Here is a 12,808-nt window from a genome sequence, read left to right on the forward strand (position 1 = left end):
GTTACGTAACTTATAGAAGTAAGCAATGCTTATTATAAACATTTTTAACGCTACGAAGCTATGTAATATAGCTTATGAAAGTCCTCCTTTCTACCACTCCCAATAGATTTGGCTTGGTCCTCCAGATTTTTTACCATGGCTCTCATAAAGTTATTATTATTATTACTGGATTACTTGGAGTTTTGCAGTTTGCTTTTCCCACTTAACACATTTGATGATTTCCTGCCGGAAAGAAGTGCTGTGAAAGGAGGAAATGTCTGACTTGCTGTGTGCCCAGTAGAGCAGTACCTGGTACATAGTGGGCATTCAGAATTTGTCAAGTGAGTGAATGAACTAGAGGAGTGTGATTTGTGTGGTAGATAAATAGATTTATCTATGATTAGTATAAAATTTCTGTTTAAACTTTGGTCTGCTTATGAAACTTCTTTCAGGGTTAAGATGTCACATGGCATTCCTTTTTTTCCTGTGATTTCTTTTTATTCTTACAGAGCATTTTTATATAGCCTTTTTACTATGTTAGCTATACAGGATTTGTTTACTAAGTATTCGGGATTATTTGAAGCTTATAACTTTTTGTTAGTATTGTGTTTCTTAATGTTTATTTATTTTTTAATTTTAAATCAATACGATTGTTGGAGGAGGTCTTATAATACATATATTACCTAGAATTTGAATTTTCTTATTTGGGTAATTGCTCTATTATGGTTGCTTACTCTGTATATCTGGCAGGAGCTGTAGTAGAAAAGAGCATTTGTTTGTAAGTGAATTACATACTATGGTTATTATTCTGGTGTACTTTACAAAGGATAAAAGAGTTCTGGTTTTATTTTCCTTGCATATAGGCAGTAGAGCTTGATACTGTTTTTTGATGTACTTGGTGACAAATCAGAACCTTTTATGACTTGTTGGTAAAGAGCAGTAAAGGCAGTTTTAAGCGTTTACATAATCCTTACAGATTATAAGTTTTCAATAGTTTCTTCATTCATTCAGCAAACATTATAGGTGCTTATAATATGCATTGAAGCTTGCTAACTGCTGGGGATATAGTAATGAAGGGTGGCTCCAGTGCTCTAGAAGCTCAGTTAATGAGGCAGTAAACATAAGTACAAGACAATGTAATAAGAATTATACTACAGGTAACCAGTGGGTGCTAAGAAAGCATAGGTAAAACTGTTGTTACCATAATAATATTGTTTTAAAAGTGACATACGGGTTGTGCAAAAATGTTTTTCAGGTACTCCTGAAACAAGATAATACTACACAGCTGGTGCAGGATGATCAAGTAAAGGGCCCTTTAAGAGTACGTATATTTTACAGTTTAAAATCTGAAATGATGTGCCATAAATTGAGACAGTAACTTACTGAGTTTTACGTGTATAGATATACTTTAAAATTTTTAGAAGTTTATAAATCAGAATATAAAAATACAGATAAAGTGTTTTGTCTGCTTAATGTAAATTATGGTATTACCATGACTGTGCCCTTAGATTAAAAATATTAAACATGTAAAAGAAGGATAATTTAAGGTACATAGAGTTGTTAAGTTTTTAGCTCCATTTATTTTGAATTCTTGGACAGAATACCTCAGTTTGTTTTTTACATTGTTGCTGTATCGAGGTAATGTTTGCTCTGTTATATACTAGTATCATAAGCCTGACCGTTCAGTTTTTCTAGTTTACCAAGTAAATTATGTTCACTTCATAGTTCAGTTTCATGAATACCTACATTGAATACCTACATGTTTTCTATCCCTTTCTGGCCCTTTTTTTTTTTTTTTTTTTTTTGTGCTTTAAGTGAAAGTTTATAAATCAAGTCAGTCTCTCACACAAAAACTTGTATACACATTGGTACGTACTCCCAGTTGCTCTCCCTGTAATGAGACAGCCCACTCCCTATCTCTACTCTCTCTTTTTGTGTCCATTCTGCCAGCTGCTAACCCCTTCTATCCTCTCATCTCCCCTCCAGGCAGGAGATGCCAACATAGTCTCAAGTGTCCACCAGATCCAAGAAGCTCACTCCTCACCAGCATCCCTCTCCATCCCCCTGTCCAGGCCAATCCCTGTCTGAAGAGTTGGCTTTGGGAATTCTGGCCATTTTTAATGTAACAAATATCTGTTATGTCAGAGTACCAGTTGGGTTAATATCTAATATACAAAGGTCTGGAAACTGAAAGGTCAGCTGGTCTATCCCTCTGTCTCCAGATGAACCTTTACCTAAAAACCAAAACCAAACCAAACCCGTTGCCTTCAAGTCAATTCCAACTCATAGCGACCCTATTGTGACCCTATAGGACAGAGTAGAATTGCCCCATAGAGTTTTCAAGGAGCGCCTGGTGGATTCCAACTGCTGACCTTTTGGTTAGCAGCTGTAGGTCTTAACCACTATGCCACCAAAAAAACAAACAAAAGTACAGATACTGAATCCAGTATTTCTATGAAGGAAAATTATAGCTGTTTTTGCTGTCTTAGGTTTTAGAGTTCTTATATTTGATAGTTTAAAGAGATTGGGTTCTCATCCTGGAGTCTTTTAACAAATGATTTTCTCTTTCCAAGCCACAATTTCCGGTGTATAAAATAGCGGTAATATAGCTACAGCGTTTTGGGGCTCAAATTGCATAATAAAAACACTATAAAGAATGAAGATCTAAGTTAATGGAAGGTTAAAGTATTACAAGCATCATTACTATTTTTATTTAACCAGATCATATAGTTGATGGAAGTAATTTGGTTTGTTTGTTTAAATTTGCTAATGAAATTTGGATTTTGTGTTTTAGGTTGGAGCTATTGTTGAAACAAAGACATCTGATGGATCCTTTCAGGAAGCTATTATCAGCAAGTTGACAGATGCTAGTTGGTATACTGTGGGTAAGCAGCTGAGTAATTTAAAACATAGATTTGATTTAGGGGTTGCATATACCTCTGTTTCTTAGATACTGTGAATCATTGTGTTGGCAGAGAAGTATGTATTGTTGTTTCCTGTCAATTTCAGGATATAACAAAAAAAAGTTGGCTAAAATTTTAATGATGCCCTGCTGGTGATAAAAATGATTATTTCTTGACATATCCGAACACCTTGAGGGACTGAGTTACTGGGGCTGAGGGCTGGGGACCATGGTCTCAGGGAACGTCTAGGTCAATTGGCATAACATAGTTCGTAAAGAAAATGTTCTAAAAAATTCAAATTCACAAAAAAAGACCAGACTTACTGGCCTGAGAGAGATTGGTGGAACCCCCAAGGTTATGGCCCCCCAGATCACTTGCTAACTCAGAACTGAAGCCACTCCCAAAGTCTACCTTTCAGCCAGAGATTAGATAGGCCTATAAAACAAACAGTAACATAGATGAAGAACTTACTTCTTAGTTCAGTCAAATATAAGAGACCAAATGGGCGCAACACCTGCCCAAAAGCAAAGACAAGAAGGCAGGAAGGAGTAAGAAAACTGGATGAATGAACACGGGGAACCTGGAGTGGAAAAGGAGAGAGTGCCGACACACTGCAGGGATTGCAACCACTGTCACAAAAAATTTGTGTATAAATTTTTGATTGAGAAACTAACTGTAAACTTTCACCTAAAGCACAGTAAAATTAAAAAACAAAAAATTCCATTGACCATAAAAAGAGGTAATTATTATTTCTTATAGTAACTTGGCTACTCGTAGCTATTTCATCCATGGATGTACTTCTTTTTTAGGTTACCTTGGTGTTTCTTTTCAAAGAAGTTAAATTATATTGTTATTTTTCTCCCATAAGAAAAGTTAATAAAAGTTAGTGTTATGAATAATCATGCTTTTTCTGTAATTACAATTAAGATTGCATAGCTGTAATCTTTTATTGTAGTGCCACCTGTTTTATATAAGTGTAATGTAGATGTTACCACAGAATTTGCAGACTAAAAATCTTTGACTAGGTTGAAGCTTAGATGATTGTAGCTTAATTTTTGATTTTTGATATAGTGAGGGCTATCTTAGTAAAAGCCCTCAGGAAAGATGTACGTGCTGTTAACATGAATACATTCTTAACCTTGCATGAATAAGCTTTTACTGGCTTTAAAAACTAAAAATAGTATTTTAAAGTTGTTGTCATTATGTTGATGAGAACAGCAATGGTTAACTTTCCCATATCTCCTATCAGTACTTTTAAACTACACAATCCTGTGGATAAGTTACAATCTTTTGTTTTACACTGAATGTCTACTGCATTGTTTGGGTTCTACATTTATATCTTGGGTAAGTGGTTTAATTATAATGTGTGGTTTCCTTGTGGAAGGAAAAGAAATGACCCTTTAGGTTTAATCTTTAAAACCATCAGCCATACTTGATAAATTTAGTGTTATCTTGGAAATGTAGGCTTTTGTTTGTTTGCCTTTTTTTAAATTGTGATTTAGCTGAAGGTTTACAGAGCAAATAGTTTGTTTGCTTTTTAAAGAAATTGGCCTTGGCTTTTAATTCACTTGATTTGTTGCTTTGTGTCAAAATCATTGGTGTCCAGTTGATGCTTAAAGCTGTGAAGTACATGTTTTGGTTAAAAATTATATTTTCTGTGTTTTACTCTGTGACTTCTATTAGGAGAAGCAATTAGCTGTGTGTAACTACTGTTTGCTAACCTTTTTTATTCTTGCTGAACCTCCTAGAAGTTAGTTCACGATGATGCTATTATTTTGAACTAAATATTTTTAGGAAGCTTAATTGTGGCTGAAGCTGTTAGAGATTTAAAAATTAAGCTTAATGTTAACTCTGAGAAGAGTACCTACATAAATGCAATTTTGCTGTATTAAAACACAGGACTGGTAAAAATGACAGGACTTCATGTGTGCAGAATTGCAGGAAATTATATAATGCATACGCAAATACTAATATTGCATCCTATGTGGTACTCAGCCTCAAGGTTGCATCCACCTTACTCACAAAGCTCTACTAATATAATGCTCATGTTTCTGCAGAAGCAGTACCTTTCAAGCTTTCGCATTCTGGGTTCCTGCATCCCAGAATAGTTCTTCGGTTATGAATAGTGATCTCTGTGCTCTATGTGAGTGGCATTTTAGCAGTTCTAAAAACTAGTCATTACTGAGCATTCTTTATGGTGATTCTCTGTGATGGGTAATGACAGAAGAAATTGTGTAATTCTTGTTTTCAAAGAGTTTAGAATCTTAATTGCATGTAATTCATTACAAGTATTAGTGTACGTAAGAATCACTTGGTGCTCGTTTGAAAAAAAATGAGGATTTGAAGGCTTCAGAGTTTTTCCAATTTAGCAAGTCCAAGGATGGCAACTCAGGAATCTTCCTTTTCATAATAAGCATATTGTGTGATTTGAATGCAGGTAGTCCACACTTAGGAAAACAGACCACAACTGGAGAAACAGACTTATTTGGAAGAAGAACTCAAAATATTTAAGATTTTGCATTTATGTGCATGAGAGATAGACCTGTAAAAATTTAAGATGTTTAAGAAGCACTGTTGTGTTACATACACTCAATATAGACTCTGCTAGAAAGAACATTTAGATACCGAAGGATGTGAACCATATAAAGAATGATCAGAGTTTAAAAAATTTAATTGCTAGTTAGTGAAAAATGTGGCAAAACATAACGCGTGATCTCCCACAGGTCAGGAACTTTCTAAAATTGTCTTTTATTGAGCTCCTAAAACGTATTGGAGACCCTAGGTGGTGTAAACAATTAATGCGCTCTACTGCTAATGAAAAGGTTGGAGGTTCAAGTCTACCCAGAGGTGCCGTGGAAGAAGGTCCTGGTGATCTTCTTCTGAAAAATCAGCCATTGAAAACCCCGTGGAGCACAGTCCTACCCTGACATGCCTGGGGTTGCCATGAGTCAGAGTCAGCCTGACAGCACCTGGTAAATGGGTACTACCTCTCGGGGTGAATTGTTCTGTTTTCAAATTTTTCTTGATTTCTCGTTTCTAATGAAGTGTTACAGGTAGAACCAAAAAGTTATACAAGGATTCATTGTCTCCATGACTTTGTTTGACTTCAAGAGATTCCTGAAATTCTATTAGACTTAAAATTGATAAAAAAACAGGATGCCACACTGCTGGTTTAGGTCAAATAAAAATGATGATCATTAGTGATCAAAAGTTATGTAATGAGTCAGTGAGATTAACTCCTTTTTATATAAGTATTAATTTATCTTCTGTTGCAGTTGATTAACCAGTTTTGAAAGAAGTTATGGGTCTAGTATGATTCCATTTTTTGATTTGCTAATCATACCTTGCCCTCTAATGTTGAACAGTAAATAGCCCCAGCACATGCTTTTTTTTTAAAAAAACATTGAAAGTATTTCCTCTTCCTGTTGGAAAACAGTGCTTCCTAGCATAGTTTATTCATTTGGCAGTTCATAACCTTGCATTGAAGATAAGGAATCCGATGTATATGGAAGTATGCAAGCTGTCCATTCCAAAAGTGTCAAATTGGGTTTAGAATTTACATCTCAACTTGAATGTTGTCATTAATTCCTGGTAAATACAGTGGTTGATAAGACATTTTTAAAGTATTCCTGCCTTTTTTGGGACATGAAAGAGCATATGGTACTCAATTGGAAAAATCAGGAAAATGTAAAGAAAAAAATTAACAGTAAAATTTACATGTCCTCATACATCACATTTTAAGTTTAACGTTAAAATCTCATTTGTCATTTACGTTAATGTATTTTTGTACCAAGAAATGCTTTAATGAATTAGATTTTTTTTGTGCCTTGTAGTCACTGTTTTGAAAATCAGTTGTATCAGATTTTATGGAAGTTCTAGTTAATAGAGTATTGAGTAGATTTTTAAACTAGTGAGCTGAATTTTGTAGACTATGTTGCAAGGTAATAAGGCTTTTAATTTAGCTAGAATCCCTTGCTACAGATGTTATGACAAAAATCAACTATAGTGAATCATGTGAGAGCCGAAACTCGATGGGACTGCCTTGTTTTTCCCAGTCCTGCAAGTTTTCTGCCTTTGGCTGGGTACAGTCTTACCACTTTTCTATTGCTCGTTTTTTAGTGGAAAATATTTGCGTTTTCCTTCTCTGACAGGTTTCCAGTTTACACAGACTCTGGTTTTTCTAGGTTTTATCATACAAAATGTTTTCGAAGCCATGTGGTTATTCTCCTGACTAGGAAATCATTCATTTACAAAGAAGTACTTAGCGAGAAAGAAATCTGTTCAGTCCTGTGATAGGCTTTAACCCATTATTCAAATGGCCTTTTATAAGATTTAGTATTCCCATAATATTTTGTTAATGTAGTTATACATTTGAAAATCAGTTAAGTTTTCAGCTTCCTGAAAGTTTTGACCATATATAGTTGCTGGGGAATTTCTGTAATTATCACAGATCATTCTGTGAATAATAGAACTATTGGTTTTATCTAGGGTGTATATATTATAACATACATATATATGTTTTTTCTCTATTACATGAAATATTCTGTTATCATAACTGCTGTACACAGGTGTAACAGTTTTTCCCAAGTTAAACTTCTTGGCTTCCTCCTCGGTATTCATTTTGCTCTTCTACTTCATACCTATTTGTTATAATGATTTTAGACCCCCTTAACTAAATTATAGCTCATTGGTTAACCTTCGGATCCTTGATTTCTTTATCAAAGGAGGTTAAGGGATTCCTACCTTGGCAGAGGCTGCTCTTAGGATCAGAAGATGCTCAATAAGCAATAGTCAATTATGCCTCAAGGTAGATAAAGTTAATTTAGTTGTTATCTTACTTCGATAGCAGGTAAACAAATCTTTTGTATTTAACAATCAGCCACCTGTTAAACTTTTTTTGTCTCTGAATTCTAGCAGATTAGGGCTAACCAAAACTAAACCCACTGCCATAGAGTCCAGTCCGACTCATAATAACCCTATAGGACAGTAGAACTGCCCCATGGGGTTTCCAAGGCTGTAAATCTTTACAGAAGCAGACTGCCACATCCTTCTCCCACAGATTAGGGTTAGGATTTGTATGTTTATTTGCATTGTGTATTGTTTTGTCTAGTTTGTCTAATATGAATAAATGTTAACTGTGCAAATCTCAGCTTTGCCATTTTCCTCAATTTAGATTTTAGCATTTATCTAACACAATAATGGAGCTACTACTTTTGGCCATGTACATGTTTTATTGCACTAAATGAATAATTATTCAAATGCTATCTTTGACAAATGTAAGACATTGCATAGGATCACTAAAGGCTTATAGTCTTACTGTTTTCTCTTGACATGCTGTAGTAAAATTCCTGTTACTAAAAAAAGAAGCTAGATTTACTGTGTTCACCAATTATTTCACAGTTACCAAATGCCAGAGTTACTTTTCAGTGCCTACAAATTTTGTGTCTTTTTAGATGGTACTTCTAACATGGAAATTATAAAGAAAACTTCTTATACGTGGTACTTCTTGGTTTTGATAATCAGGGATTTCATGATTAAGAAGTCCACTGTGTTGTTAGATTTTCTATTCAGAAAATATGGAAAAGTTATATGGCTTAACAAAGTTGTATAAATTATTCAAATGCATACAGCTGTGTAGTTTCGTAAATAAAAAAGAAAAATGGTTCCTGTTTATTCACTTGAAGTTGGAAGGATTCTTAGGTAAAATTGTAAAATTATTTTTTGTCCCATAACCTCCTTTCGATAAATCCTTTTGGTTCTTAAACATTATTTCTAGCCACAATAAAGTATGTAAGTGAAATTAATTTTTCCCTTCAAAATCCTGATTGATCTTATTTCAAAGTCATTATTTAAAAAAAAAAAAAGGAAATCGAATTATTGAAATTTGTCATCAGAACACTTTTATTTGGGACTGCAATTAATGATAAAACACTATGGAAAAGATTTTTTTATATAAATTTGATAGTGTTTATTTGTCTTAAATTCTCATTTTCCTTCCTCACATTTCCATTTAGGTGTATGTATGTGCACGTGCCTGTCCAGCTTCACTGTCTTTGGTTTGTAGGCATTAAGGAAAATTAGAACCTTTAAGGCTTTATTATTTAGTATTTTAAGTTTAGCTTGTGATAGTTTCATGATTCTGAACTTTTAAAAGAACAGTTGCTTATTCATTAGACTTGTTGACACTAAGGATTGTAATTTTTTAGGGCACTGTTAATCGGGCACAGGCACAGGTCAGTGATGTGATTGTTGGAGGCTGTTGTGTTCTATCATGTCATTGTGCCTCTAAGCAGTCATTAATTTATGTATTATTGACAGTATATAGCATAGCTGCTCTTGTGGAATCGTTGTGGTTCTGTGAATTTGTGCTTCAGGAGCTTTTAATTTTCTCTACATTGTCTCGGATGTTTAAGAGAATCTAATTTAGATATCTTTAGTTTAAGAGGAAGAACTGATTGAAGTAGGTAAATATTGAAGAAGTTGGTTGCTTTTATCTAATCAAGTTGCTAGAAAAAAACAAGTTTGTGATTTGGAGGCAAGTGTTTAATTAAAAAAAATAAATGCAGGATTGTAATTATAAACAGTGAAGAATCTAAGATACTGGATTAATGCAAAAAACACAAAATAATAAATGTTAGGTTGTGGAGAGACTGGAACACCTATACACTGCTGGTGGGAATATAAAATGGTACAACCACTTTGGAATTCAATTTGGCACTTCCTTAAAAAGCTAGAAATAGAACTACCATACGATCCAGCAATCCCACTCCTTGGAATATATCCTAGAAAAATAGGAGCCTCTACATGAACAGATACATGCACACCCATGTTCGTTGCAATGTTTACAATAGAAATAAGATGGAAGCAACTAAGGTGCCCGTCATTGGATGAATGGATAAATAAATTATGCTGTATTCACACAATGGAATACTACGCATCGATAAAGAACAGTGATGAATCTGTGAAACATTTCATAATATGGAGGAATCTGGAAGGCATTATGCTGAGTGAAATTAGTTGCAAAAGGACAAATACTGTATAAAACCACCATTATAAGAACTTTAGAAGTAGTTTAAACAGAAGAATATATTCTTTGATGGTTACAAGAGGGGGGAGGGAGGCAAGAAAAGAGGGAGAGGGATATTCACTAATTAGACAGGTGAAGGGAAAGAAAACACACAATACAGGGGAGGTCAGCACAACTGGACTAAACCAAAAGCAAAGTTGTTTCCTGAATAAACTGAATGCTTCGAAGTCCAGCATAGCAGGGGTGGGGGTTTGGGGACCACGGTTTCAGGGAGTCAGTTGGCATAATAAAATCTGTTAAGAAAACATTCTGCGTCCCACTTTGGAGAGTGGCGTCAGGGGTCTTAAACCCTAGCAAGCAGCCATCTAAGATGCATCAATTGTTCTCAACCCACCTGGATCAAAGGAGAATGAAGAACACCAAGGACACAAGGTAATTACGAGCCCAAGAGACAGAAAGAGCCACATAAATCAGAGACTACATCAGCCTGAGACCAGAAGAACTAGATGGTGCCCAGCTACAACCGATGACTGCCGTGACAGGGAACACAATAGAGAACCCCTGAGGGAGCAGGAGAGCAGTAGGATGCAGACCCCAAATTCTCATAAAAAGACCAGATTTAATGGTCTGACTGAGACTAGAAGGACCCCAGTGGTTATGGCCCCCAGACCTTCTCTTGGCCCAGGACAGGAACCATTCCCAAAGCCAACTCTTCAGACAGGGATTGGACTGGACAATGGGATAGAAAAAGATGCTGGTGAAGAATGAGCTTCTTGGATCAAGTAGACACTTGAGACTATGTTGGCATCTCTTATCTGGAGGGGAAATGAGAGTGCAGAGGGGGTTAGAAGCTGACGGAATGGACACGAAAAGAGAGTGGAGGGAAGGAGCTGGCTGTCTCATTGGGGGAGAGCAATTAGGATATAGCAAGGTGTGTATAAATTTTTGTATGAGAGACTGACTTGATTTGTAAACTTTCACTTAAAGCACAATAAAAATTTTTTAAAAGTCTAAGATACTAAACAAGATAAAGTATAGAATTTTTCTTTATTAAAACTACCTGTTCCGTTAGAATGGAAAAGCATCTAGAATTATAAGCATTAGGATTAAATTTTAATAATAGTCATTTTTGGGGTATATGTGCTTTCCTGTGTATATTTTATTTTTATAATCTGTAAAAACATTTGTTGAATGAATATGCATGTTGTGTATCTGAGATAAGAATTCTTCTTACATTTTATGTCTTTATAAGTTTGGGCAATCAGGTGTCTTCCAAGAGCATTTTCTTTTTAATAAACTTGGTAAATATTAGGTGCAACAGTACATTTCTGAAAAATTTAATCTATAAATATCAAAATAATCAGAAATATGGAGAATACTGGTAGTAAATTGTCAGATTCCTTACCCCTATTTTCTCGAAAATTTTAAACAGAGCTTCAAGTAGTATGATTTTAAAAAAAAAAGTAAAATGCTTTTGAGGAAAAGCTTCCATGCAATTATGGCTTCTGTTTTTAGAGGGTTTTTTGTTGTTTGTTTGTGGTGTTGCCTTGCTTCAACCTTTATTTCTGAACTACTTATATCCTTTTCTTGCAAAAGAAAAATGTTAAATCTTGTAACTTTAGACTTTGGCAACCAGTACTTCTACTATTTTAGCTTATTATATAAATAAGTGGAAGCAGTAGAATAAACCAACAGCATTACCAAGAGTCAAAGAGCTTATTGAAGTTAAGGGTGCTCCATTGATAACTGTGGAGAAAAACCCGTAATCATTTTTTAAACCAGGTGTTTACTCATTCTTCTAGGATTGAAGGTATTTTAATGTTTTTACTTGGACTAGGTTGGTAATGGGTTAAGAAGTTGGTTCTGTAGTGATAGAAATTGAAAAACAGGAGAGATGCTTAGGAGTTGGGAACAGCCATTTACTTTGTGTTTGGTATCTACAGAGTGAACTGTGATTTCAAAGGTTTTGAAAAGTGATTAATAATAGTTCTTAAAAATATTAAGCCCTAAATAAATAGCAGTAATGGCATTTTATGAAGCTACGTTTTTATTTAATTAATTTGTGTGCATAAATTCTCTGATGTCTTTTGCTTATTGTAGTGTTTGATGATGGTGATGAGAGAACACTGAGACGTACCTCACTTTGCCTGAAAGGGGAGAGACATTTTGCAGAGAGTGAGGTAGGGTGACATGGATGGACTTTCTGGGTTGAACAGGTACTGACCAACAGGTACAATGTGGATTTAACTAATATATTTCTTATGCAGACACTTGACCAGCTTCCATTAACAAATCCAGAGCATTTTGGAACTCCAGTAATTGCAAAGAAGACGAACAGAGGAAGGAGGTCCTCTCTTCCTGTGTGAGTTTTTTCATATGCTAGTAACTTTAAATTATTACAGCATTAAACCAGTGGCTTTTCTAGGAGTGGCTAAATTTGTTTCCTTAACGCTTCCGTAGTATCTCGTATCCTCATGTTAGATACTTTGCTTGAGCGGGCCTTGATTTTAATGATGCTCATCACTTTGTCCAAGAATTATCACAGCTCCTTTTTTTAAAAAAGTTATTTTTGCTTTAAACTGCTTTGCCAAATTCCTTAATTGATATGATGGTTTTCCTATTTTGAGTGTATGTATTTTTTCTTTATTTTAAAAACATTTCGGTGTAAAAATTGCAAGAATAGTATAGTGAGCTCGCATATTCTCTTAACCTGTTGACATTTTTTTGCCATATTTGCATTATCATTTTGTCTTTATATATACATAATTATTTTTAATTTTCTAATAATTTTTATTTTGATGAACCACTTGAGAGGAAACTGTAAGCACAGTAATTCTACACTCAAATACCTAATAACAAGAATATTCTTTTATATAACCATATAGTATCAAATTCCAGA

General features: G+C 34.6%; 1 protein-coding gene across 2 annotated transcripts in view; it reads left to right on the forward strand.

Annotated features, from left to right (window-relative positions):
* The window catches only part of ARID4A (AT-rich interaction domain 4A), a 75,129-nt gene that overhangs the window by 4,186 nt on the left and 58,135 nt on the right, over positions 1–12,808 (forward strand). For both annotated transcript variants that reach the window (XM_064292536.1, XM_003408493.4), the window contains exons 4-7: positions 1,235–1,300; positions 2,774–2,864; positions 12,010–12,089; positions 12,177–12,271. In XM_064292536.1, the coding sequence (XP_064148606.1) occupies positions 1,235–1,300; positions 2,774–2,864; positions 12,010–12,089; positions 12,177–12,271 (332 nt within the window). The remainder of the gene's footprint in view (positions 1–1,234; positions 1,301–2,773; positions 2,865–12,009; positions 12,090–12,176; positions 12,272–12,808) is intronic.

This window comes from Loxodonta africana, chromosome 10 (assembly GCF_030014295.1).
Source record: "Loxodonta africana isolate mLoxAfr1 chromosome 10, mLoxAfr1.hap2, whole genome shotgun sequence".
In the NCBI taxonomy this organism is placed as follows: domain Eukaryota; kingdom Metazoa; phylum Chordata; class Mammalia; order Proboscidea; family Elephantidae; genus Loxodonta; species Loxodonta africana.